This window comes from Myotis yumanensis, unplaced genomic scaffold, assembly GCF_028538775.1.
Source record: "Myotis yumanensis isolate MYYU_CA2020_CCGP unplaced genomic scaffold, mMyoYum1.0.hap1 SCAF_10, whole genome shotgun sequence".
Classification (NCBI taxonomy): domain Eukaryota; kingdom Metazoa; phylum Chordata; class Mammalia; order Chiroptera; family Vespertilionidae; genus Myotis; species Myotis yumanensis.
In genome coordinates, this window is record NW_027223761.1 from 35,668,413 (window position 1) to 35,696,302 (window position 27,890).

General features: G+C 49.3%; 1 protein-coding gene across 3 annotated transcripts in view; it reads left to right on the forward strand.

The window, feature by feature from the left end:
* Positions 1–27,890, forward strand: part of GALNT18 (polypeptide N-acetylgalactosaminyltransferase 18) — a 293,469-nt gene that overhangs the window by 180,307 nt on the left and 85,272 nt on the right. For all 3 annotated transcript variants that reach the window (XM_070425289.1, XM_070425290.1, XM_070425291.1), the window contains exons 4-5: positions 22,521–22,704; positions 24,342–24,539. In XM_070425289.1, the coding sequence (XP_070281390.1) occupies positions 22,521–22,704; positions 24,342–24,539 (382 nt within the window). The remainder of the gene's footprint in view (positions 1–22,520; positions 22,705–24,341; positions 24,540–27,890) is intronic.

A 27,890-nucleotide genomic window follows, 5' to 3' on the forward strand; every position in this document is an offset into this window, starting at 1 on the left:
GAGGCCCCCTGGGCACCTCAACATAAGGCGTTCATTATTTTGCTTCCCACTGCTGTGAAGTTCTTCTCAGCATGGCAGCCGACCAGAGGAGGCTGCCTCCCATCAAAGCCTGGTTCAATAAGATACAAGCAGTTGAGGATTCAAGACACACTGTCGTCACAGATTAAAACATGTCTGTGCCCCCAATAACAATAATTATTTTTTCTGAGAATATTGACTGTGTTGCTTACATGTCATAGATGAGAGGGAATGAAATCTAATTCCATCAGGCTGGGTCATTTAAAGGAAATTTCCATTCTATAGATGCACTGAAGGGTAGCATTCCCATGGTGACAAGAAATGACCATGATTGCGGGACTCTTCTGTTGCCCCACAATTTGCTTCCCAGCCTTTCAGCCTCTTCTCTAATGGAAGATTCTGTGCCAGCCACCTGTGATTACATTTCATTTGCTCAGTATGTAGACTCATTGTGTATCCTTCGGCTTTGGTACATGCTATTCCTCCATAGAGAAGGATATGCTCACCTTTATCCATCTGGCAAACTCCTCTTCATCCCTTAAAGCCCAGCTGAGATGCCATCTGTCTGTAAAGCCCTCCTTATTCTCAAGAAGAGTTCGCTGTTGGGAATTCCATAACCTCTATTTACCTCTGTTGTAGCACTTACCAGTTAGAATGGAGTCTATTTAGCTGTTGTCGGTCTCCCATTGGGCTGGGAACTCCTTGAAACTATCTCTTCAGTGTCTAGGACAGTGCCTGGCATATAGTATGTTCTCAATAAAAGTTTGCTCAATGTGCTTTTTCTATTGTATGCAAAGCAACCTGGCCCCTCTTGTTTACGCTTTTAAATGGCGATATTAAACATGTTAAAGTGAGATGTTTGCTCAAAATAACAAAAGGAGCTATTCCCTAGTAGAGGGACACCAGTATTCTTGTTCCTGGAAGATGTGTTGTATGCACAGAATGTCAAAGGGGAGCCCAGAGTGGCCCCCACGCAGCCTCCCCCAATATTACAAGAGGCAGCACAATTGGGACTGGATCTGAGCCTTCAGAACAAAGTGCTGGGACCAGGCCAGCTGGGACCGCTTAGCACCTGAACCTGCGGGAGTTCCCCTTGCAGCCTAAATCTTCACTTTGCTCCCCACAAAAGCAGGAAGGTTCGCCTCTATCTGCCACATTCAGAAGGTTGGTCCAAGTTTATGTGTTTGTTTTTTCATTTTTCACTTAGAAAGGGAGTTAAGTTTTCTTTGCTCTGAGCTCCCAACCCTGGAACCTCTGAGGTCAAACACATTGTGATTTCCTGACTTTCTTCTGGATTGCAGAGGATCTGGAAGCAGCCTTTTCCCTGACTGTAAGGAGTTTGGAGACCTGCAGTGGGTCAGGCAGAGATTCTTTTAGAATGCCAGGCCAGTCTGCCCACCCGCTGTTTATCCCCCACCCCCACCCCCACCCCACCCCCCCCCCCCCTCCCCGCCTGTAAACTTAATCAGCACTAAGGGGGTGTGGGTGTTAACCTGGCTCCATGGAGGAATGTGGATAGCTCTCCAGTCCTGGGAGTGGTCCCTTAAGTGGTTCCGAAGAAGGCCTTTGATAAAAGCAATAGAAAGAATTCATCAGATTGGGTGCACCCTTCTCCTAGAGACAGGAGTGAACCATTCCTTTTTCTTTTCAGAAAGTCTTTCTGGGTCACATTATCTACGCTACGTTCAGTGCGGGGCACTGGAGCTATATGGTAACAACAAGTGGTAGGCACAGGTGTCTCGGTCTTACCGTCCAGAGGGGGAGACAGACTGGGAAACACTAGTGTTTTTAGGCTCAGCAAGGAAAGGACTTTCTGAGAGTTGAAATTAGGAGTTCGACAAGCAAAAGAGAAAGAGAAGCGTAAGTGTACTGTGACTACTCTAAGTGGCCTGAAAGCTTTGATTTGTGGGAATTCTGCTGCCCTAGTGGTCATCTCCAAGATGAGTACAGCTGCCCACTTCCAGCCTGTGTCCCCATCTCCTAGGATACACCCCATTGCTGGAAGAGTCTTGCCCCTGTTCAGTACTGTTCCCCATTCTGTGACAGCTTAAAGCCAGGATGCCAAACCCAGCATTTTGCATCTTCCATGATTGCACTCCAGCCGTCCTCTCTGGGCTCAGCTCACTACTTGCCTTCCTGTGTCCTGTATCCAAAAACTGCCCATGGTCTGGCCCTAATCTACCTTCAACCAGTAAAGAGTGGGTACTTAGCCCCATCCAGGCACCGGAGCCAATTCTGTCCTGAGTTTGGGGAAGTTTAAAGGTTTTTAGATCAATTACTCAATGGTATGTACTCATAACATGGTTCCAATACAAAAGAACTGGCAAGGAATGGGACAAAGGCTGGAGACCTCTTCCATCCATGGCCATCCAGCCACTCTCAGTCAGGATTAGCAGGTGACAGCACAGATTTTCTTGGTGACATCAAAGCCAGGTTGAGAAGCATATTTAAGAATGGACACAAGACTGAAGTCTGAGAACTCTACCCAGGTATCAAATACTGTGAATCCCTGGCCAGCTTCCAGGTGCCCATCATCATGGGTCTCATCTGGTCTTCTTCTCTCCCTCCCCTCCCATTGCACCTTAATGAAGCAACTCGTGTGTAAGGTAGAGGATGACAGTGGCATGTGTTTCCAACTTGGGTTGTTTTGGGTTTTTTTTGGATGCTGGCCTTTGTAACTGATTTCTTGCTTGTCCACGTGACCAAACCCCTGGCCTCCAGTCCAGATAGATGGGCCATGTTCTCTGCTGGAGAGTCCATCCTCTGAGCTGTCAACAGCTGTTGTCTGTACACCTCCTGGAATGGGATCCATCTATACCTGTTCCAGGTACCATGTGCAAACTCATACTGACCACCAATACTGACCACTGGGTGGGACCTCTAGCCCTTCACCTTTTGCCAGGCTCCCTGAGACTACATATGTCTGGTCCATCTTCTTCCTCCTCTCTGCTTCTGGGCCCTTCCCCATCCACTCAAGGCTAATGGGCATATCTCACCTATCCCTTCCCATAAGAGCTGCCTCAGGACCAACATGTCAATTTTGGCTCCCACTCTATCTGGTGCACTTGAGTTTGGGGCACAGGTTTATGTCTGTGCTTCCAGTTTTATGTCTGTCGAATTATATATTGTTAGATTTGACACATCATTTCCTCTTAAATTTTTTAAAAAATCTATTACCATCGCCTCTCTCCTCCTCCCCTCCCCCATCTTATCAGTTACAAAGTTTGATGGGTATACCTTCTCGATCTTTATCTAAGCTACCAAGAAAAGAAATACATCCAGATGGGACTAAAGGCAGTGCTTTTTGCCTGCTGCTAGAAACCCCTTTTACACTGATATGGAGCCATAAATTAATCCCTTTGGACATAGTCATTCAATTAGTAGCTATTTCACTTGATCATATAAGCATCCAGTCCAGATGTTTCAAAGTGGTGGTTTTCTGGCAACTTGTTTGTTTGGTCAATACAGTATTTCTAAAAATTTAAACTCTTATTAAAAATTAGATTCCTCACCAAGATATCCACATTTCTGGCTTCCCTTGAAAAATTTTAACGATCAGCTGGAATTGAGCGGCAGATGCCTTTGTTAAATAGGCATGCTCTCTGTGGTTTACCACAGCCCTTGATTACTTGACTCAGATGTTTTGGGTTTACAACCTTCCTAAAAGATATGAAAGCAGACTTTGTCTAATGATCATTGTGTTAGTTAACTATTGCTGTGTAACAAGTTATCCCAACCGTAGCAGGCTAAAACAACCAGTATGTATTTATCTCACACAGTCTTTGAGGGTCAGGATTATAGAAGTGCTGCAGCTGGATGGTTCTGGATCATGAGGTTGTAGTCAAGATGTTGGTTGAGGTTGCAATTATCTGAAGGCTTGACTGGGGCTGGGGGACCTGCATGGATCTTTCCTCATGACTCGGCAGCCAGCTTCCCCCAGAGTGAGTGCTCCAGGGGAGAATGACTAAGCTGTGATGTTTCTTATGGCCTATTCCCCTTCTGCCATATTCTATTCATTAGGACAGGGGTCCTCAAACTATGGCCCGCGGGCCACATGCAAATACAAATATTGTATTTGTTCCCGTTTTGTTTTTTTACTTCAAAATAAGATATGTGCAGTGTGCATAGGAATTTGTTCATAGTTTTTTTTTAAACTATAGTCCGGCCCTCCAATGGTCTGAGGGACAGTGAACTGGCCCCCTGTTTAAAAAGTTTGAGGACCCCTGCATTAGGAGCATGTCACTAAATCCAGCCCACACTCCGGGGAAAGGAATTAAGCTCCATTTCCTAAAGAGAGGAATTTCAAAGACCTTGCGGACATACTTTTCAAAACCGTCATAATCAGATTGGATAAGGCATGTAAAACTCAGCACTGTGTCCCTAATGCAAAGTAAATAATTAATGTTTCTTATGATAATCATAATAATAACAGATAACACTGAGTATTTATTACCTGCCAGACAGTCTTCTAAAAGCTTACATGCATTCATTCTTTAACTTCGCAACAACTCTATGGGTAGTTTTTTATTATTAGTTCCCATTTTACAGCTTAGAGCACATGCCCAGTGAGGAAGAACAACTAGGCCAAGTCCACACTAGCAAGTGGAGAGAGGGAATTTGAACTCTGCTAGTGTAGTTTCAAAAATCTATCCACTTAACCATCATACTATGTCGACTCTCCAAGTTTACTGTGGTTTATGGTCCTTATTGTTACATTATTGTTATGATTAAAACCCATCCCTTTACAATCTTGCTCCTTGCTCTTTGGATAAAGTCAAACCTCTTGGACATGACTTACAGGGCCTCTTCCTCCGGGTTCACCTCTCCCACCTTCTCACTCCATCTCACTCCTCTCCACCCTGGGCGCCCTCCCCACTGACTTCAGGAGCTTCAGCCCATCTTAAGCACCAGGCTCCTTCCGTTTCCAGGAGATTTGCACAGGCTGGGTTAATGTGCCTGGGTCATCTCCCTTCCTCTCTCAACAAAGAATTCTTGCCTGTGTGTGATGTGAAATCCTCTGGTGTGAATAATCCTTTCCCTTTGCTTGGGTTGAAACCCCATGCGTGTATCTGGTTGTCCAGCCCCTTTCTTATCCACATCCATTTAGATATTACCTCCAGTGGGTCCCAGTGCCCTGAGAGGTGGTCTTCGCCGCCAGGAGACTGAAGTGTCTTGGGAACAGGCACTATCTTCATGTTCATTTTTATCAAAGTCATTAAATACCCAGGACTCTTAAGATTTTGAGGGAGACAGCAGTGGGCATGGAAGGAACTCACTTTGAAGAAAGACATGTAAAGATCTGAGTTTAGCCTCTGCTGTGTAAGTATGTGGCCTTGGACATGTTCCACTCCTCAGTTTTTTTCATCTATGAGATGCAAATACCAATAGCTCCTCTCAGGGTTGTTTTGCAGATTGAATAATGCCTGTAATGTGTGGAGCACTTTAGTGTGGGAGCATAGCAGTTATTTAATAAATGTTAATTTCCTTCCTCTTCCCTTCAACTCCGGCCTTATTCTCATGGGTGTAGAGGCAGTGACTGCAGGAGGAGCTGTGCTTTCTCTCAGGGGTCCTCATACAATATGCCATTGGCCCCAATCATGGGCCCCTTCTTACTCATCTTAATTCTGTTCTTACAGATTTCAATCTACTGCAATTTTGAATCTCCTTTCTGTTTCCTCTACAAGACCTTTTAAAAATAGGAGCTCCCTCAAAAGTTCTCCATGGTCTGATGTTTCTAGATTTTGTACTATGTTCTCCCTGTTTGGGATCATTGCTGGATATTCAAGCAGAATTTTTGTTTTGAGGGCCGCCTTCCAAAGCCTGTAATCCATGAAATCACAACTTTCTTTCCCATCTACTCTTGGAAAGCTGTGTACTGAAGCCCAGGCTTGGGGTACACCTAGCCTGCCCCTCTCCAACAGGCACTGTGACATTTCCCCCAAGGTTTCCCAGCATTCTAAGGATGCCAAGCTCTTCACCAGCTCTTCATGGTTGATGAGAATTATAAGAGCAGAGGTGTTTCTTTTACTATTTATTGCTCCTGTACCATGTATCGAGCATTGTTTCAGCACCAGAAGTCAGTCGAGAGAAAAAGCCCATGCCTGTCTAGGTCATACATTTTAGTTGCATGCCTCTCTAGAACAACATCAAAATAGACAAATAAGGATTAATACTAGAGGCCTGGTGCATGAAATTCGTGCACTCAGGGGTGTCCCTCAGCCTGGCCTGTACCCTCTCGCAGTCCGGGAGCCCTCAGGGGATATCCAACTGCTGCTGCAGAGGTGGGAGAGGCTCCCACCACTACTGCTGCCCTCACCAACTATGAGCCTGGCTCAGGGCTCACCCCCTGTGGGAGCACACTGACCACCAGGGGGCAGCTCCTGCATTGAGCATCTGCCCCCTGGTGGTCAGTACGCATCATAGCAACCAGTCATTTTGCCATTCGGTCAATTTGCATATTAGCCTTTTATTATATAGAACTAGAGGCCCGGTGCACAAAAATTTGTGCACTCGGGGGGAGAGGGGGTCCCTCAGCCCTGCCTGTGCCCTCTCGCAGTCTGGGACCCCTCGGGAGATAACAACCTGCTGGCTTAGGCCTGCTCCTGGGTGGCAGAGGGCAGGCCCAATCCCTAGGTGCAGCCCCTGGTCGGGCTCAGAGCATGGCCGATTGGGGAGTTGGGGCGCCGCCCCCTGTCATGCACAGAGCAGGGCGGATGGGGAGGTTGCGATGCCACCCCTAGTCACGCTCAGGGTAGGGCCGATTGGGGGGTTGGGGCACCGCCCTCTGTCACACTCAAGGTAGGGTCGATAGGGAAGTTGCGGCACCACCCCCTGCCACGCACAGAGCAGGACCCATGAGGGGGTTGGGGCTCCGTACCCTGTCACACACAGAGCAGGGCCCATCAGGGGTTTGGGGAGCTCCCCCTTGTCATGCACAGAGCAGGGTCAATCAGGGGTTTTGGGAGCTCCCCCCTGTCACGCACAGAGTAGGGCCAATAGGGGAGCTGGGGCACCGCCCCCTGTCACATACAGAGCAGGGCCCGTGGGGCGGGGGGGTAGTTGAGGCGCCACACCCTGTCACACTCAGGACAGGGCCGATGGGGAGGTATGGCTCTACCCCGTCTCACATAGAGCAGGGCCCGTGGGGGGGTTGGGGCGCCACCACTGTCACACACAGAGCCGCAGGGCAATCAGGGAGTTTGGGCGTTGCCCCTTGTCACGCTGATCCCGGTGCCGGGAGGCCTCACGGCTCCGCTGATCCCGCCCAGCAGGGTCACAGATCCGGGTCCCAGACCGCAGACAGCCTTGCCTGCTGCCGCCTGCCTTCAGTATGCACATTCGCCGCCATCTTGTTGCTTCAGGGTGGGGGTCCCCACTGGGGTGCCTGGCCAGTCTGGGTGAGGGGCTGAGGGCCGTTTTCAGGCTGGCGGGCGACTGGAGCTCTAAACCTCTCCTTTTTTTCTTTTTTTTTTATTCTGGCATTTATTTACCTTCTATGGCTGTCACTGGAGCTGAGAGCCGGCTTTCTCTCTGAGGCTCGGCTGAAAGCAGGTTTCTGGCCTTTGTTTTCTGTATTCGAAACAATGTTGCGACTCCAGCTCTGAGATCCCGGCTGACTGACAGGAGGTTTCTGGAGTTTTGTTTATCTTCTATAAATGTTACTATGTTTCCAACTGAAGCTCAGAGGCCGGCGGGGAACGTTGGAGTCCACAGCAAACAAGCTTCCTGTTAGCTTCCAGCTGCCTGGCTGCCGGCCGCCATCTTGGCTGACAGTTAATTTGCATAAGGATATGCTGATTAGCCAATGGGAAGGGTAGCGGTCGTACGCCAATTACCATGTTTCTCTTTTATTAGTGTAGATAATTTTTAGATAGTTAAAAATACTTGCAGGAAAATAAGACAGGGTAGGTTATAGAACATGTAGGGATGGAGGGGAGTGGATTGGAGGAATGGGGTGATGAGATGGTGAGGGAAAGCCTTTCTGAAGTTGTGCTGTTCCAACAGAAACTGAACCCAGGGAGTTAGTCCTGCAAAGACTAGGAGGAGATCTCTGAGGTGGGCAGTGCAATCGTGAAGGCCCAGAGCTGAGGAAAGAAAGGGTTTTAATCAGAACTCACAGAGTCCTAGGAGAACCAGGGTGGCTCTTAAGGACTTCTCAATCCTCCTGAAATAGGCAAAAGAGTGTCTGTATGTTTGCATCTGTGTGTGTGTGTGTGTGTGTGTGTGTGTGTGTTTCTGTGTGCATGCTTTTTTTTCAGGGGAAAAGACCTGTACTCTTGGTTTCATCAGACTCTCTGACATCTCCAAGATACACAAAGAGTAAACAACTATGGCATCATTCCCTCTAGCCATGGGGGAAGGGGTGCAGGATGTCAAACATCCTGCTTTGCATGGGAAGCCTTCCCTCTGGCATCTGGGCAGCCAGGGCCCTCCCTCTTTGCCTCCCCACCAGCCCTGCGATCTGGGACACAAACAGCTTCCTACTTGCTCCATCTGGTCAGAGTGCCCATAGCAGATTAGAGATTCAGAGTTCTCACCGATTTTTCTCCCCTTTGGGCTTCACCAAACACTTCCAGCCTTGGGTTAGGTGGTTCCAGGCAGGAGCCTTGCTCCCCAGCCTTGAGTTCTCTTCGCTCATTACCCATGCTGACCATATTGCTAAGTCAACTTCTGAGGAGAAAAGGTTTGTTTTCAAATCCCACCTCAATAGTTTCCTCACCTGACTCATGGTCCGTTTCCATGCAGACATTCTTTCTCTGCTATCCCTGCTGCTCTCCATAGTAACCAGTTTGCGCATTTCTCCTCTGGCATCACTTAATCTCTAAGCAAACTCCCTCTTCCTCTCCTCACAGAAATGTTGCCTTTCTTGATCCAGCCTTTGGGGATTCCAGGCCAGAATCGAGAGAGCCAAGCACTGCTTCTCAGTACCATTGGCAGACCCAGCTGATGTCCTGCCAGTTCTTTGCTCTCTCACAGTGAGTGGGAAAAAAGCAACAGAAGCACCACGTAGCTATCCCAGTGTCTCAGTGTCCTGCCCAGCCCTTACAGATGTGCCTCTTTCTCTGTGTGGGGTTGTCCAGCCCCAGGTGGGTTAACAACAGCGGGAAATAGCCGGTCATGGCCGGGTAAGCCTCAGCCATACCCCAGGTAGGAGGTGCCTCTCCCACGTGGCTGTGGGCTCTTAGCAGTCAGTGACAATGCTGTCCTTATACCCACCAGTGCTGGGGAGTCTCTCTCGTTGGTTGACAGTTGCATCAGGGTTATGGTCGACATGCTGTGCCTACAGAAGAGCTAGCTTTCCCCTCGCGTTTCCCCAGTATTCCAGAACCTTCTCCTCCTCCTCCTTGTCTTGTTTCTCCACTCCGAGGTTGGTTTCCTCCTCACATCAGCTTGCCCCCCTTCTCTCTCCCTCCTCCTTCTCCTTTTTTTGGTGTCATTCCTGTTCCCTCTACTCTGTAGGAAGATACCCTCTCAGAAGCTGCTTTTTCAGATCCCCTCCCCTTGCCCAAAGTGTGTGAGCACTTACACTTGACACACATTGGCCGCCTCTTGCCTTTGGCAGGAAGACCCGAAGCTCCCTGAGGTCTGACGTTGCCTCCTCAGCTTCTTTCTAGTTTATGGGTCGCAGTGTGTCCATCTCATGGGTCTGTAGTGAAGATTATGTGAGATAATGTGGTGAAGCACCTAGCACAGAGTAGGTACCAGACAGGCTAAGTTCCTCTTCTCCTTCTCTCCTTTCTGCTTTCGCTGGGGCATATTCTCCACTCTGGCCACACACAAGTGCTTCACTATGACCAGGCTTTCTCTGTAGCTCTCTGGGCTGGCAGCATCGTAAACCAGGCACAGAGACCCCATGGACACCGAGGTTCTCACTGCGGGACCTTGCCAGCCCAGGTTGTTGGGGACTGGATCTTACCTGAGGGTGGGTGTCCTCCACATTTATGCTGATTTGAGAAAGATGACAAAAAGCCCCGATTCTGAAGCTGGAGACCTTTGCGGGCTGGTGCTATAGGGCCCATTCCGTGTGCTGATTCTCTTCAAAAGACTGAGGACCACGTCAGGTCCTGCTGAGGGGAGGGGGCCAGGCCCACCTTGCACCTGGGAGACCCACGAGTTGTGTCCGTGGTGAGAGCACCAGGCCTGGCGCTTCAACCTCGGGGGTCATGGGGGAGTGAGGAACCCACCACGTGCCAGGAAAAGTTGGGGTGTGGTCAGCAAAGGCTTCACTGGTCCCGGCAGAGGCCAGGCCCAGCCTCCCTGTGTCCTCTCTGTCCACGTCCTGCATGCTGACTCGCAATGGTCTCCAGCCCTTGTTAGAGACCCAGACAGGCCTGACTGAGGCCTGGAGTGAGTGAGGAACTCATAACTTATATTATTGGAGGCGGGAGGGGGAAGAAAAACAAAAACCTCACTGTTTGGGTTTCTGGAATCGAGAAGTTCCTTTTGCTGCTGCAAAGTACATTATTACATTAACAAATTGATCAAAAGTCTTTCCTGACATTTCAGCTCATCTCTTAAGGGACCTTTAGGTGGGAGGACTCCAAATAAAGCTTCCTTACAGCCAGAGTGGAGAAGATGCCCCCGTTCCACCTGGACACCCCTTTTCCGTCCCCTTTATCTTCCTAGCAAAGCCCCCACATCCATCCATTGAGACCAACGGAAACATTGTCCTGTAAAGCTTGCCTCATCCTGCACGAGTCACAGCTCCTTGTGACAACCACTTTGCACACATACCTCAATGCACTGAAATGATCTGTTTAATTATTTCCTCCCACTACACTGTGAGCTTCTTGAGGGTAGAACACCCACTTACTCCACATCCCAGCCCTGATCACCTGCCGAGTGCTGGGAACACATGAAGAGAAAAGGCTTTGCCTTGGAGGGAGGGGCTGTGCTCGCCCTCCCTTCACTCAGCCCCATCTCTGCTCAGTTTCATGGCCAAAGCCAAGCATCTCCAGGCCTAGAGGCCATGGAGGGACTCCTGGGGCTGACCCTACCTTCCAGGAGGACTGCTTGCTCTGTTTGTCTGGATGTGCCCTGTCGGGCTGAACAAATACCTCATTTCACATCGCATCCTGGGGCCTTTCCCTGAACCCAGCTCCTTGCTTAGGCCAGACCACGTGCCTCACCCTTTGCTAAGGTGTCTCCTGAGGTCCACACCTATGACTCTGGCTTCACAAACACCAGCAGCCTCCTCCTGCTTATTGGATAAATGACATTGCCGCCCCTCTGTGGTTAGTGTCACCCCTGCTTAGAGACCGCAGCTTCCAGGCCCCCTGTCCCATCACTGTCTGCCCCTCACTGCTTGCTTTTTCCATGTAGCACAAGCTCCCTGCCTGACATCACAGGGTGCACCCATTTACTAGTATGTACCTATGTATTCCCGGTCCCACCTACTAGTCTGGAGCTCCCAGGGGGAAAGGAGCCTGGTTTGCTGTCCGAGCTGAGCCCACCATCTATCGCAGTGACTGGTGCAGAGACCTGCTCGGGGACATTTGTTGAATGAGCAAATGTCCAGACAATATGCTGCCCCCCCTCTCGAGCCCGAGTTCACCATGTCCACCCTGTGCAAGGGGTGAAGTCAGTGGCTGAACGGTTGGGGTGGGAAAGGGGTTGGGGATTGAATATGGAGTAGCCAGGTTTTGAGTGGCCCTTGAGGAGAGCCACCTTAGGGTTCTGTGCCTACAGAAATCCCAGGGTAATTCGCTGCACTCCAGCTTTCCCAAATGGTGCAGGGGTCCCTGCTCCCAACCTTAGCACCTTCCTTTGAAAGGGAGGAAAGGAACAAAGAAGTTCAGACTAATCCTACATAATAAAAAGCCAATGACCATAACGACCAGAATGACTGCTCGACCAGTCACTATGAGGTGCATTGACTACCTCTCAGTTCCTCCCCCCACCCACAGGCTCTGATCACAGCATGGTGAACAGGGAACCAGGTGGGTGGCAGCGGGGCGGGACTGTGGACTGGCGAGCGGGCAGAAGATGGCCCTGCTCACAGGCTAGGCCTAGGGACCCTACCCGCACACGATTTCATGCACTGGGCCTCTAGTGAACAAATAATAGGACGACTGTTCAGCACTGACAACATGCCAGGCATTATCTCCCTACAGCAACCCCAAGAGGCAGATAACATTATTCCCCTGTCAAAGGTGAGGAAACAGGTCCGAGAGGTCAAACCACGTGCCCAAAGTCACTCAGCTGCCAAATGGCTGCACCGGGGATTCAAATGAGGCCTCCTCTCCCCCGAGCCCTGCTCCTTCTGTTCTACATGACATCTTTCAATAAAGAAAGAAAAACTGAGGGCTAAGAGCAGAGCACTTGGGTTCTGCCTTGTCACCCCCTCCTTCATGGATCCTCCCCTCGGAGGATAGATTGCCTGGAGGTGCTCTATGAGCCGGAGGAAAAGAGCATCGGACCTCCTGATCTAACAAGCACCACAGCGAGCTGGGCTGTAAATACTAGTATGTGTGCGAAGCCCACTGGGTCCCCCGAGTCAGGAATCAGCCAGCCTGAGGCCGGTCACACAGCCCGAGCAGCACTGATTTGCAAAAGTACAGAGCTGACTTCCAGCCTCAGGGAGCCTTAGCTCTTCCCTGGAGGGCGCTCAGGGCTGAGCTGGCAGGATTCAGACCCAAAGACTGATGCTGCTCCTCACTGGTCGCCTAGCACCCTGCGTCTGTGTTCCAAGAAGAGAAAAAGCCCCTCCCTACCCTAAGCCTTTCCTCCAGTTGGAAAGCTGCAGATTAAGGAAGGCCTCCCACAGAACCTGCGCAAGGTCAGATGAGGCAGGAAGGATGGCCCAGGCAAAGGGAACAGTTCGTGCAGAAGTGCTGTGGCACCACTGACCTTGGTATATCAGTGGTCGGCAAATTGCGGCTTGGCAAACCGTGGCTCGAGAGCCACATGCGGCTCTTTGGCCCCTTCAGTGTGGCTCTTCCACAAAATACCGACTTCTGCGCATGGGCCACGAAGTTTCAATCGCACTGTACGTGCGCGCCCGCACGTGGTATTTTGTGGAAGAGCCACACTCAAGGGGCCGAAGAGCCGCATGTGGCTCGCGAGCCACGGTTTGCCAACCACGGGATAGGCCAACAATGGTGGGGGAGGGGTGCTATAGCTCAGGCATTTACAGAAGCTTCGAATACTAGGATCTCAGGATCATGAGAGTTATTAACTGAGAATCACAGACTCTAGGAATCTCAGAATCTTGAAATTTGGGGCTCAGGTGATAAACTTTTGGGCTCAGTCATGAGCTTTTGGGTCATCAGATTCCTAAGCTAGGCAGCACTCTGAACTCTTGCGCAAAACAAGTTAGCATCAGAATTCTAGTTGGCCCCTGGCTTAACTGCCAATGGCAGCTGACCTGCACCAACACATGGGGTAGGAGAGCCCGGGCCTCCTGGAATCCCCATGGGACGCCAAGAGGGCTTGCTCTCAGCTTGGAATTAACCTGCTGTCAAATGCTGATGCCAGCATTTCCCATGGAGGGAACTTACCTGCCCAGTCCCCCAGAGTTGGAAGGGCCGGGACTGCAGCAGGGTCCACTGTGCCTGGATGCACCTGTCATGGCATTCTAAGTAAGTCCCAGAATTCCTGCTGAAAACCGTCCGAGTAGCCAGAATATCTTATGCTCTTTAGGTAATTTCGCAGCTGCAGTCTCACCTTTACTTTATAGGAGTTTCCTCCTTACACGGCCCCAAGGAGCACAAAGGCAAGCTGGCTCTTTTCCAAGATCATTCAGTCCATGAAGACAACTGATTTCTGTTAGTCCATTATTCTCATTTTCATTTTTTTAATTACTCACCGTGGACATCGGTGAAATGGAGAGCCTGGAGCTCTGGCCCAGGGAGAAGGGGCATTGGATTCTCTTTCTGGTAGGACTGATTACCAGCTCTGTGACCTCGGGCAAGTCTGGGGGTGTCAGGAGCAAAGAGGGGGTAAGCGTTCAGAATGCCCTGCCTGGAGCCAAAGGGTGCGGCTGGACCTGTGAACACTCAGATTGGTTCCGGCAGCCTTTTGTCCTAGGCCCAGAGTGGATGAATTTCCCCGCAGGATTGTACTGTGAACCCCAAAGGCGAGTAACAAGCACTCTGGGAAACCCTTGCCCAAACGGAGGCCCTCTTCCCTCACGTCTTGATCTTATTGCTCAAGGGTTTGTATCCCAGAGAAGTTGGAACTTCTGTGTGAATGCTCCTTATCAGCCTTCTAGTCAAAAAGAAGCTGAATTTGGCAGCCTAACCCAAGAGGAAGAGAGAGAGAGAGAGAGAGAGAGAGAGAGAGAGAGAGAGATTTGCACCCAATAAACACATCTCTGACTAGCCATTTTTATATCATTCAGAAACCAGTTCTGACCATTTTGTTGTTGAATACAGGATCTTTTGGAAAATAACTCATTTTTATAGCAGGTAAGAGGGTATTAGTGGATGTTGAGAGCCTGGCTTTGGAGACCACTAAGTGAGGAGTGCATATTTCTTGTGGGTTTTTGTGGTCACCCATGTCTGGCTATGACACAAAAGAGTAGACCTAGAGACAGGTGGCTGTCTACTAGGTGGTAATTCTGGGACTTTCTCTAACTTGCTGAACTAATGCTTGGACTTCCCTGGAAGGTGTGCCACTATGCTTAGGGCCGGTAGCCATATTTATATGCCATCTGTGGGGCTCCTGGGTAGAGCTTTCCTCCCCCCAAGTCCTGAGTAAGGAGAACAATTTAAGGCCATTTCACATCTACTTCAGTATCAATTGACTTTGAAGAAGTGCAGCTATTAAAGGAGTCAGACAGCAGTGCAGCTGTTAGGTATATTGGACAGAAGAATAAACTACATGGGAGACATTTGTAAACTGCCTAGGACTTGACAGCTTGTCTGGAATGATCTTAGAGAGGAATGCATAAAACAAGGCTGACCTCTCCCCTACCCCTATCCACACCTCCAACCCCCCCCACCACCCCCCCCACCCCCCGGCCCCAGGCTCAGGACTCAGGCTGGTCTATTTTGCTCTGGATCCCAGCTCACCATCATTCATCAGCTGGGCCACCTGAGTCCAGAGACCCCCTCCAGATTCTCCAGGGGTGGGGGTCTGGTGGCATCTATATGCATTTATATTTTAGCTTCTCAGGTGAGTGGGTGATCAGCTAAGTTCAACAGCCATCGCATCCTAATGAATAATCTCTTCTTTAAAGTGTGTTGACATATCATTTGTGTTCAATGGCCCAAATGGCTTTAGAGGAAAGCCAGTTAATCTTCTGTTCTGGGGAACAGCTACTGTTCCCTTTTAGAGGAATAAACAGAAATGTGCTGTGCTTTTAATCTTCAAATCAGCACCATTGGAGGCAAGCAATTATTAGCACTTCTCAACGGGGGTGTTCACACTTCCTTTCCTTCAGGCAGTTGGAGGGAGGGAGTGGCAACTCTAATCCAGGTTGAGCTAAAGGGCAAGGCTGGCCTGAAACTGGGGGCAGGCGGAGGGGACAAAAGGCAGTGCCTTGGGGGTGTCAGGGGGAGGCATCTGGGAACTACAGGGGATGGTCCAAGGCAGTGATGGCGAACCTTTTGAGCTCAGCGTGTCAGCATTTTGAAAAACCCTAACTTAACTCTGGTGCCGTGTCACATATAGAAATTTTTTGACATTTGCAACCATAGTAAAGCAAAGACTTACATTTTTGATATTTATTTTATATATTTAAGTGCCATTTAATAAAGAAAAATCAACCAAAAAAATGAGTTCATAGGTTCGCCATCACTGGTCCAAGGCATCAGATCCAGAGATCGGGTTTGGCACTATCTGCGGTGTCAGGCATCCCCTGGGGCTCTCCTGCCTCCCTCTCAGCATTCTGCCTCGGATGCCCAGTTCCCTCATCTCCTCAATGATAACACAAGCAGGGCCACATCCTACCTGTCCATCCCGGCCTGTTGGTTTGGGGGTCTTAGAATGCATCCCCTGCAGATAAGGAGGGACTAGTGTAAGAGCTATGCAAGGTTTCTCCAACTCAGTGCTACTGACATTTTGAGCTGGATAATTCTTTATTGTGGAGAGCTGTCCTGTGCACTGTAGGGTGTTTAGCAGCCTCGATGCCTAGTAGCACGCCCTCCCCCCCACCCACCCCCCCCACCGTTGTGCACCAAGTACTGCATCTCAGGCCCAGAAGGCCTGTCATTTAAGAGGACTCAGTGTTGTCCGGCCAGTGTGGCTCAGTGGTCAAGTTCGATTCCCAGTCAGGGTACATGGCTGGGTTGCTGGCTCAATCCCTAGTAGGGGCATGCAGGAGGCAGCCGATCAATGGTTCTCTCTTATCGTTGATATTTCTATCTCCTTCTCCCTTCCTCTCTGAAATCAATAAAATAAATAAATAAATAAAATAAAAAGAGGCCTCATTGTCTGGAAGAACTGAATTGGTTTCTGATATTCTTTTTCAAAAATCTCCCTGTTCCTTCCCCTACTCTTTCCCCTTTCTTCCTCCTCCTCTCTTCTTCTTCCTCTTCCTCTCTCCACCCCCTCTTTTTCCCCTCCCTCCATCTTTCCTTCTCGCTCTTTCCCTGGCATCTCCCACCCCATCAGTGGAGTACATCACATACTTTTTAAACATCCATTAGAATTAATGTTTCATAGGGACTGTCTTGTTCACAGTATTGCCATAGCAGCTAGATCAGTAACTGGTACATAATTAATGCCCAATATTTGCTGAATGAATGAATGAATGAATGATGAGTGGCCTCTCTCTTCACTCCTGCCTCCCCCAAACCTGGAACAAGCCTGGGAAATGATCACCTGGGTAGTGAGGGAGGGACAGGAGCTGAACCTGGTTCTCCATAGCAAGCCTGGGTAGGCCGTTTTACAAGAGGCCTGTGCAGCTGCCTTCCAAAGAGCGAAGCCCCATCGGACATCAATTTCCTGATTCTTTTTCCTTTATGCAAGAGATAAAGGCTGTCTCATTAGGTGTTTACTAGTAAATCAGTTTAACAGCCGTTGGTACCAGACTTCTCCTGCTCAGCCTGCAGTTTGTTCCTTTTAGGGTGACTTCGTGGAGCTAATTGCTTTTTATGGGAGCAGTCCAGGGGACATATATAGGGAGGGAAGAAAGGGCTCTGTTTGACCAGGCTGGTGAATTTTGCATTTTTATTTGGCATCTAAGTCTGAAGGAGGGGGAACAGGCAAGCAGCCCGCACTCAGTTGGCTCTGGGAGAGGCACCTCATAGGGACGATGGACTGGCCTGTGACCTCCTAAGACAGTGGTTCTCAACCTTGGCTGCACATTAGAATCACCTGGGAATCTTTTTAAAATCTTGATTTCTGGGCCTCATGCTCCGGAAATTCTGTTTCTTTGTTATGGGGTGGGACCACAATATTAGTAACAAAGAAACAGAATTTCCGGAAGATGAGGCCCAGAAATCAGGATTTTAAAAAGATTCCCAGGTGATTCTAATGTGCAGCCAAGGTTGAGAACCACTGTCCTAAGAGGTGAATAGTGTTCCTGAGCATGCTGATTGACAGAGGTCATCCAGATGTCAGCAGAACAGGGATTTGTGGACAGCAGGAGAGGGCTGGAGGAGCAACAGAAACAGGGTAACACCTGGCCCCATGCAGGGCACAAATTGTATTTCTTCATTAGAGCTGGTGCTGTCTACAGCTCTGCCATTGATTCTAAATTTGGCAAAGTCACAGAGAATAGACTTCCTACCTCCCCTTTCCTCAGCACATTAAAACAAACATGAAATACAGCCTTCCCTTTCTTTCCACAATTATACCCCTGTCATGCTCTACGAAGACATTTTATAAAAGTTATTTATAGAGATTTCAAAAATAATGAAAGGTAGCTTGTGTAGAAAAAAAAGGTAAAAGACAATGTAGCTTTTAGGCTACACATTGAAAATCAAATCTTTAGCAAAGTTAGAGAAGCAAAAATGTTAATAGAACCCTGTGATTCGTCATTATATTTGTCTCTGAGCTCCCTGGCAGCCTTGGCAAAAAGGTAAATATGATGGGTTATGAGTTTGAGTTTAGGTAAGTAAAGTTTTTATATGTTTTTTTGAGCCAAGTTCTGAGAAGTATTTATCATATATGATGTAGAATATGTAATAGGCAATATCTTGGACAATAGTTTTCTAACAAATACAGAAGTATTCTTGAGATAGTTTTTACTTTGGCAGTTGACAAAGATTGAAGGAAAAAATGAAAACCTTATTAGGTAAAGGTGTTTTGAAAAGACTAAGCCAGTGTTATCCAGGGTATTATAGGCCTTTAAAAAAAATTTTACACCAGTTGTTTGGTTAGAGCTAAGGGAATCCTCTCCTCTAATCAGCAGCCACTATTTGGGGTATAGCTCTCTGAGAACAGGATTTTTCTCTAGCTGATACACCAGAAACTTTTATTCTAGTTCACTGTTAACAGAGCTCAGAGGTACAAAGGGGCAAGCAGCTGCTACGAGAAAGAAAGCCTTTTCATCTCTTGCTGCCACCTTCTTAGCTGGCTCTTCTGTGTCTGAATTCATTTCCTGTGCCTCAGGAGTTCACAATCTTATTTTAACCCCTGCATCATACCAGAACAATAGGTCCTGTTTTGATAGCCTTTGTGTATAACAAACCACCCCAGAGGCTAATGGCTTAAAACAGCAACCATTCATTGGCTCATAATTCTGCGATAAGGGCTGGAGCCGTGATTCTGTGGTAGGGGCAGTTCCTTTTTGCTCTATGAGGTGTCAGCCGGGTTCCCTGTGTTCACAGTCAGCCCGTGGCCAAAGGATCCAAGGTGGCCTCACTCACACGTCTGGGGCCTCGGAGAGGTAGCCTGAATGGCTGGGGCCTCTCTGGGCCTCTCATCCACAAGGACCTGGCTCTGGCTTCCTCACTTAGGGCAGCCAGAGAAGGAAAGCAGAAGCCGCAGGCCTCCCAAGGCCTGGGACTGGCAGGAGGTCCCTCCTGCTGCACCCTGTTGTCACACGGCCAGCCCAGAGTCAGTGTGTGAGGCAGCTGCACATGGCTGTGAATTCAGAGAGGTGGGGTTTGTGGGGGGTCTTTTGAGGGCAGTCATCCAGAGCCCTGTCCCATCAACACCATAGAAGTGGTCCCCACAGGCAGCGACTCTCACCTGTGGAGCGAGTTACTACCCCAGTTCTCACTCCAAGTGCCGTACACTCGCCACCTCACTGTCAAATATCAGGTTTTATGAGCTCTCTATTTAACATTCCCAAAAAGGACATATGAGGGGTGGACTTTGAAGTGATGACACAGCATTTTTAAGAGGCCACCTGTCAACCATACACGAAGACCTGTAAGCATGGGGCACACTGAGTTGTGCTGCTCTGTGGCCAACTTCCTGACATTTGTGTGACAGTGGCATCCCCGGGCCTCCCTGTCAGCTGTTCAATCCAAGATCACGGGGTCATTTTTAAATCAGCTAAAGTGAGCTATACAGAGTGTTGGTGGCAGCCCAAAAGTCAACTGAATTTTCTCTGGGCTGGAATGAGAATGCCTGACAGCCCCCACTGGCCCTAGATCTGGACCAGGGTCACACAGTTTAAAAAAAAAAAAATGACTTGAATGAGAATTAAGTGCATGGGCTCATCACTTTTAGAAGCTGGAAAACTGGAAGGGCTAGGTAGCAGATATTGGATAACAGAACCAGGCAGGGAAACATTTTGACTTTGGATAAACAATATCAATCTTTTTAAAAAATGAATTAAATAGAAGTAAACATACGATCCTATGTTTTGGTTCAGCACATGCATGTGCACACACAAACACAAGCACCCACCCCGGCATGAAGAGATGGGATGAGGAGGCTTCACTTAGCAGCACCTTGTGGAGAGAACCTGTAGGTGTTTGCTTCCAGTAAACTCACTTTGAGTCCAAAGTAGGCAAAGGTAATGTGACCTTAAACTACAAGAATAGGGTCATAGATTCTAGAATAAGGGAGGTGATTAGTTCCCTCTGTTCTCTAAAGCCCAATTTACTCCAGAAGTATTAGGCCAATTTCTAGGTGCATAGATTAAAGATGTTAGAGAAAAACTAACATATTTAGAGGGAAGTTCAGGATGGCATAAGGACTTGAACTCATGATATATGAGGAAATATGCGGAGGAAGTAAAGATATTTGACCTAGAGAAATCCTCAGCAAGAACTGAAGGGTGGTCTTCAACTCAAAATGCTTGTCTTATGGAAGAGGGCTTGGTCTGTCCTCTGTGGCCACACAATAAGGCTTGGGCCAATGAGTGGAAGGTTGAGAGACCCTGGTACTTGAGGGCAAAAGAAAAAAGAACATGTCATAGTCGGTGTAACTCCATGAGGACTGACCCTGTCACTGGAGGGGCTGGAGGATCGCTCATCAGGATAGACAGAGGGGTTCATACCTTTGATGGGTAATTGGTTCAAAACTAACTTAATATCATGTCCAACTCACTCTGAGGTCTTGGGATTCATAGGGACTTGCTCAAGGTCACAGAGCAGGTTAGAAGCTGTCCAGGACCAGAGGCTCCTGCCTCCCTCTCAGTATTTCTGCCTTGGATGCCCAGTTTCCTCACCTCTGCAATGGTAACTCAAGCAGGGGTACCATCCTTCCAGCCTTTGGTTTGGGCAGTTTCATGTGTAAAAGGATTTGAAGTCAATGTCTGTAGGAGGGCTTACCATTCTGGCAGTGATCATTATGTCTCATTGTCCTCCTGGCATGAGGCCCTTGCACGCATTCATATCTTCTGCTTGGCCACCATGGCCTTGTTGCTTGCAGACTTCTAACCTGGGGTCAGGGCAGAGGAGGAAGAGATGGTTCTGGATGAGGGATTATGAAGAAGGCCTTGTCAGCCAGAGATGGATCTCCGTCCTTACAACTCCCAGTGATGGAAACTGTGAGGCAGGAAGGAGGGAGCTAACTTTTTTTTTAGCATTTACTGTGTATTATTGATTTTTCACACGTCAATTCCACTTAATCCTCATAACAACCTAGTTTTCTAGGACTACAAAGTACAAAGCACCACAAACTGGGTGGCTTTGAACACAGAAATCTATTGTTTCTCAGTCCTAGGGTACAAACTAGAGGCGTAGGCAGGGCCATGCTCCCTCTGAAGGCGGTAGGGGAGGGTCTGTTCCAGGCTTCTCTCCTAGCGCCTTGTGAGCTCAGGTGTTCCTTGGCTGGCAGATGGCATCTTCTCTATGTCTCCTCACCTGTCTTCCTTCTGTGCATGCCTAACTCTGTATCCATCATCTATCATATTGAATTAGGGCCTAATGCCTTTATCTTAACTTGGTTAAATCTGGAAAGACTCTAATTCCAAATGAGGTCATATTCTGAGGTACAGGGGGTTAGACTTCAGCATATCTTTTTGGGGGGACACAATTCAACCCATAACAGTTCACCCTATAGTCACCCCAAGTTCATGTCCTTCCCATATGCAAAATCCCATCCAAACTTCCTCGTGGACATCCAGAGTTGGTTTAGTAAAGCAGATGTATAATGCGATGCTGTTGACTCTAACCACTGTCCTTCTACTACACTCTGCTGCTGCCATGGGGCACACCTACCATGCACCTGGCACTGTGCCAGCTGCTTTGTGCCCTTTTCATGCCTAGTGGGCTGCTTACATGATGGGGCCCAGACTGGGCACCAAGGGACATGGAGCTCCTACCATTCATTCTCTGATAAAGAGGGGGCTCAGCCCCGGTGCGTCTGTCCAGGGCCTGGCTGAGAAGATGGGAGGAAGGGTGGTTGAGAGGCAGGTACTGAGAAAATAGGAAAAGAGTGGGACTCGAGTTCTGGGCAGGTCCTGTGGTCACAGGTGGGAGAATGTGGCCCACTCAGGTCATCATTTGGGGAGATGGCGCCCTCATAGGCTGTTGCCTGCGCTGCTGTGGAGAACACAGTGGATGTGGCTGCTGTGCTCTCCCCAGTGGAGGGGCAAGGGGCCCTGCTGGGTTGCTCAGGCCTCACTTAGAGTTATGAAGAAGCAGGGGGACTCGATGTGTAGCCAGGCCCAGCAACAGCAGGCAGCAAACCAGTGCAGCTGCTCACAGGGCACAGCTCCTGGTCACGCATGTCCTGGAGAGATGGAGACCCGGCAGGAGTGGGTCCTGAGCTGCCACCTCCGAAGATGCAGCGTTCCCTTGGGATTGGGGGAGCACTGTGGAGGGCACTGGGATGAAGGAGCTGGTGAGAAGGATGTGGGTTTTGCCATCATTAGACCCGGCTTAAAAGCACACGCTGCCGCTCACATGCTGCATGACATTGGAGAAGTTCATAAACCCTTCTGAGTCTCATTTTCCCGTGGGCTCGTTGTAAAGATTAAATCGTTAATGTGTGTAGGCATGTGATCCTATGCAAGATGCTGGGCTCCATAAATGCTATTTTCACCTCTGTTTTTCCCTTCAAATCTGAGCTGCACTGGCCATCCTGGGGAACACCAAGGAAGACGGGAGAGGGGAATGGACCCTCCAGCCTCTCTGGGAGTCATTTCTCCACAAAAGGGGGGATGTTTTGATCGTTCCCATTATGCTAACAATACGTCTTCTCCCTCACAGAGGAGCTGAAGGAGAAGCTGACAGAGTACGTGGACAAGGTGAATGGCCAGAAGCCGGGCTTCATCAAAGTCGTGCGCCACAGCAAGCAGGAGGGCCTCATCCGCTCCCGGGTCAGCGGCTGGAGGGCGGCCACTGCCCCTGTAGTGGCACTCTTCGACGCCCATGTGGAGTTCAATGTGGGCTGGTAAGTGCCCCTCAGGAGAGGAGGGTGGTCCAGGAGCTTCGAGTCAGATGGGTGCAAAGCATGCTGGGATCTCAGTCATGTGGGGGTAAGCAGAGAATTCTGGGAACAGGTGAGATATGGGTATGTGAGTGACTAGGCAAGGGCTGGCCCTTCACGGTGGGGGAGGGTCAGGGGTCAATAGGGTCAACACACAGTGTCTAAAGGATACGGTGACATGAGGCTTGACTCTGGCTGACATGGTCCTCCAGGGGACATGATCTGGCAGAAGGGTAAATGCTACGGGCAAAGCAGAGAGTGCCAGCCTGGCTAGGGACTGGGCTGCAACTCCCAGAAAAGTGAGAGCTGGACCAGACATGAGACAGAAGCCCAACCACACCGACGAGCCAAGGCCTAGTGGGCAGAGGGAGCTAAGGTGGTTTGATGTCACCAGTGCCCTCGGTTCCCCAAAGGCCAGGCCAGTGGTAGCTCAGTATGGCAGATTCTCCCTCCTGGTGAAACTCGGTCTCAGGAAACCTTTATTGCTCTGGCCACCGCTGCGGTGAGGGGAAAGAGAACACACACAAGCCTTCAATAGTGGCATCCGAGCAGGGTGGGGCACTTGATACCAACATCCCTCCAGGCCAGAGGGTGTCTGTGGCCCACTGTGTGTGACTTTGCAGAGAGCCTGGGCATGGGAGGACCAGGCACTGGGAATGGCTGAGGAACCCCCCTCCTGACCACTATGCCTGATGGCACTGGGTCTGCTCTCCTCCCAGACTCCAGCTGCCACCCTGCCTCTCTGGAGTCGGGTGAAGAGTACCATTTAGCAGGTAGGAGCAGCCGGTGTGCACGCAGCATGCCTGGATTTGGGCAGACTTTTACATAACAGGCCGAATTAAGATTGCAGTGCGGCCGTTTTTCATAGTTGAAGTCCCTGCTTGCCATTTGTGACTATTTAAAAGGCATTTTCGTTGGATTTATAGCCAGGAGAGGAGAGGGACACTTACTATTTCAAGCTGATTTAAATAAACAATTACGCAACAATTCATTATTAATGAGAAGCTTATCATTACTCTCTGCAAACACTTTACTTGCCTGGTGCCCATAAGGGCCTCTGGCTCCCTGGAAGCCAGACCTGCCACCTCTCCTTGGGCAGAGGCGAACATGTGGGGTGGGGTGGGGGTTGGGGGGGCACAGACGGAAGGACCCAGGCAGCATGAAGTAAGTTTGTTCTCACCCCTGTCTCTGCCATCCTCATCTGCCTGTTTCCTAGTTAATGTGCTAAATTTGAGCAAAATCAAAGCCCGTGTTGAAAGCTTCCCAGGGAACCTCAGATCTGTTTCTTCTTTCTTTAAGTCTTGATTTCTTTTTCTAGTGAAAAAAAAAAATGAAAGCAAGCAGACACACGGCTGTAAGGCACTAAGAATCTCTCAGCTCAGCCCAGAAGGTGCTAAAGAGTGGCTGGGCCTCTTGCCAGTCCAGAAGTAGGGGGTGGGGAGGCTGTTAGGGCCCCTGCCCAGGAGGAGAGCAGCGCTCCCCTGGAGGAGATGTCCAGGTGTCTTTTCCTCTTTCCGCAGGGGAGGGAGCCTTAGGAGTCGTCAATCTGGTGTCTCTTCACCTTGGAGGCAGTAACCCCTCTCTCCCTCCCTCCTGCTCAGGGCTGAACCCGTACTCACCCGCATAAAGGAGAACCGGAAGCGGATCATCTCACCATCGTTTGACAACATCAAATATGACAACTTTGAGATAGAAGAGTACCCGCTGGCTGCCCAGGGCTTTGACTGGGAGCTGTGGTGCCGCTACCTAAACCCCCCCAAGGCCTGGTGGAAGCTGGAGAACTCCACGGCCCCGATCAGGTACAGCATCCTTACCTGTGATCTCTCTGCCTCGTCCTCCGGGGCAAGAGCTCCCCTCCCAGCACAACCCTCACTCCCCAAACTCCAGTCCCATCATGGGATGATGGGTGGGGTGAGGTGAGCGGTGGTGGAAAGGAATTACAAGTGACCTCCAGTCACTCACTGCTCACCAGCTCTGTGATCTCTTTTCAAAGAGCCATGGCTCCCAGATTCATTCAGAGGCTCACAGTTACTCATTCCAGCACATCACTGTGGGGCACCTGCTGGGAGCCAACTACTATCTACGCTGGGTGCTTGGGATCCAGAGTGATTAAGAGTCAATCCCTGCCAGCAAAATCCTGAAGTCGAGTAAAGACAGACACAATAATTGGAATAACAAATTATTCCACCGTGTTGGTGGAAACCGCATGGAAAGTAGGGAGAATCCTTTGCTGAGAGTGTAGCATCTGCACTTGTTTCTAAGGGCAAGTAGGAGATCGCAGGCTTAGGCCGGAGGCATCCATATGCGAAGGAGCAGAGTGAGTTCCTGGGCACAGAGCGGGTTCAAAGGGAGCAGCCTGAGGCCACGAGGCTGGAGGGAAGAAGAGGCAGGACCAGACCTCACAGCACCGCGTAGGCCTTGCTGATGTTTGAGCTTATCCTTTAGGACTCAGACGAAAGGAGCTTCAAACTGCATTTCAAAGATCCCAAACTCTTTCAGCCTTTGCTGCTACCTTCATAGACCCCCGAATGATTCCCACGTGCAGCCTGTTTTATGGATCAGGACTCCTGAAACAGCCGTCCCCACAAGCCCTTGTTTCTGTCTGGTTAATCACAGATCAGGCGCCTTTGTGCTCCCTGCAAAGGGCTGCCTGTTAAACGCACAGACACACCAGAAGGTGGCCTAGGGGACAGTCCCTGGAATGAAAGAGATTAGAAACTCGATGTCACTTTGTATTACATGCAGAAGGAAGACTATGAAAAGTGTAATTGAGAGTGGGTGATTATTATCTAGGATCACATCTTCCTTGCCAGAAGAAAAAACACACACTGTATTCATATTTAAAACAGGATGGAAGAGAACTCCACCTGGCTCTCCTGTGCTTATCTCTACTACCTGTTAGGCCCCTGCACAATTTTGTGTTGTTCAGTATTTGTTTGGAGGGCCCTGTGTGCAAGGACCTTTTACACACATGGTCTTATTTGTTCCTCATCAACCTGGTGACAGCTATTGTGTCATCCCTGGTTCACAAGATGAGGAGAGCAAGGCTGACGAAGGAGAATGGCCCTGCCAAAGGCTCTGGCCAGTGGAGCCAGGATCCAAACCCGGGTCAGCTAGATTCCATGCCTAGTTGTCATCCACCTAGTCACCCACCCTGAGCTCAGGCCTGGGATGGCTGAATTCTGCCCAGGTCTGTTGATCTTTGGAGGGAAATATGCCACCATGTAACAAGCATTCTTACAGACGCCTGCACTGATGTTAGTTGCTTCAGCCTGGTCTTCGTAAACCCACATTCTGGGTCCCTCACAAAGAATAGCATCTCACTCTCAAATTTTCCTTCCCCTGCTTGCTAGCAAGACCTTGGCTGAGAGAAAGTATATTAATGGAGAAAACATCCCTGGTTTTATCCCTAGAAAAAGACAGCTCCGCAGAAAGTTGTGGGTTATATAAATGTATCATGCCCACCTGGGCCCGTTTCCACGGGCTGTACTTTGGTGCTTTGTCCACACACGGCATAAGCTGCAGGAAGAGCCCAGAGGTATCTTCTGCTGCGTTCTGCAGGGGTGTCTTTGAGGTAGTTTTTCACTGTGTCCTGAAGTGACTGACCTCTTAAAGAAGACTGACATCAGAGATTTCTTTCAACTTCACTGCCAGTCAAAGAAAGCCTTGCTATCCCTGAGGAATTAGTAACGCTATTTCCACATGGGACCCATACATCTTATTTCTAAGACCAGGTATGCTCATGTTCACCTCAGCCACCAGGAAGCTCAGAGTCTACTTTGTGGATCCACTTGAAGAAGGACCTAATGCTGCACATGCATTGTAACTAGCCCCCAACTTCATTGTGAATTTTTTGTCTTTTCAGACACTTATCTATTTTATTTTCCATGTATTTTACATTTTTCTTGTAAGCTATTTCTAATTTGGGGGGAATGAGACAAGGTATAAATTAACACAACTTTCAGGCTGGCTGAGCCCACTTACTACCCTCGCTGGTTAATAAGTAACGGACTGCCTGAGGTGGCCTGTGCTCTTTCCTTGATTGGGTCTGGCCAGGTGGGGAAGGCTCCGTCCTGTATGTGCAGCAGTGCCAGCTCAGTTCAGCTCTGCAGGAATGCTTAGGGACAGGCTGAGTACCCACTCTGCCCGCCTGCTGGGCTTATGTCTTAAGTCACCACGATTTACAGAGGGGATTCTCTGGGCTTTTGTAATGGGCAAGTGCCTCTTTTAAAATGATCTTTTGAGTACCAATTATGTCCCAGAGGATTTCAATACTTAATTTCATCCTGTGAGGTTATATAGTGGATTCTATTTCATAGATGTGGAATCAGAGGCTCAAAGAGGCTAGGGAACTTCTCTCAGAGAAACAGCCATAATGGGGATTTTTTCCAAGACACTCACTTCCAAGGCCAGGGTCAAGCGTCTCCCACCAGAGCAGGAACTCACTCTGCTTAGGAGAAGTGGTTGAGGTGGACTGACCACCCTAGGTACCTGCGATCTAGGGAAGGTGAAGCCATTCAGAATAAAATGCTGTGATTGAAAGGAGGAGGGACAGGGACCCCCAGGCGCCAGTCTCTGCCTGAGCAGCTTCTGGCATCAGTACTCTCCAAAGACATAGCCCCAGAATAGCTGTTTCCCCACGTGGATGAGTTTCCACCTTCAAAGATGGGTCTATTTGCATGTGATTACCAGTTTTCTTATCGCTGAAGAGTCTTCATTTCTCCTTTTTTTCTCTTCCCCTCCAAATCCTTCAGCCACCAGCTGATAGGTTGCTACACAAGGACTAGAAATGGTAGCTGTGTGCAGTGGAACAATGCAGAGTCATTGCTCCCAGCAGAGAAGCAGCCCACACACCCTCATGCTGATTCACCTAACGTGGGTCACTCCTGGTAAAGTTCTGTGCTGGGTATTCACACAGCCGGTGAGCCCCACACTCATGCTCACCAAGGAAAGGCCTTCCAGCTGCTGGACGTACTAACTGTGGATATGTAGCTCCAGCCTAAGACCCATGATGAATTCTAGACCAGGTGTCCTATCTCAGGCCTACCTGTTGGATATCTCCCCACAGGGCCCCACAGGCCTTAGATCAGTGTTCCCAGCAAGGAATACTTCTTGCTTCTGAAGCCAGCTTCTTCTCTGTACCCAATTTT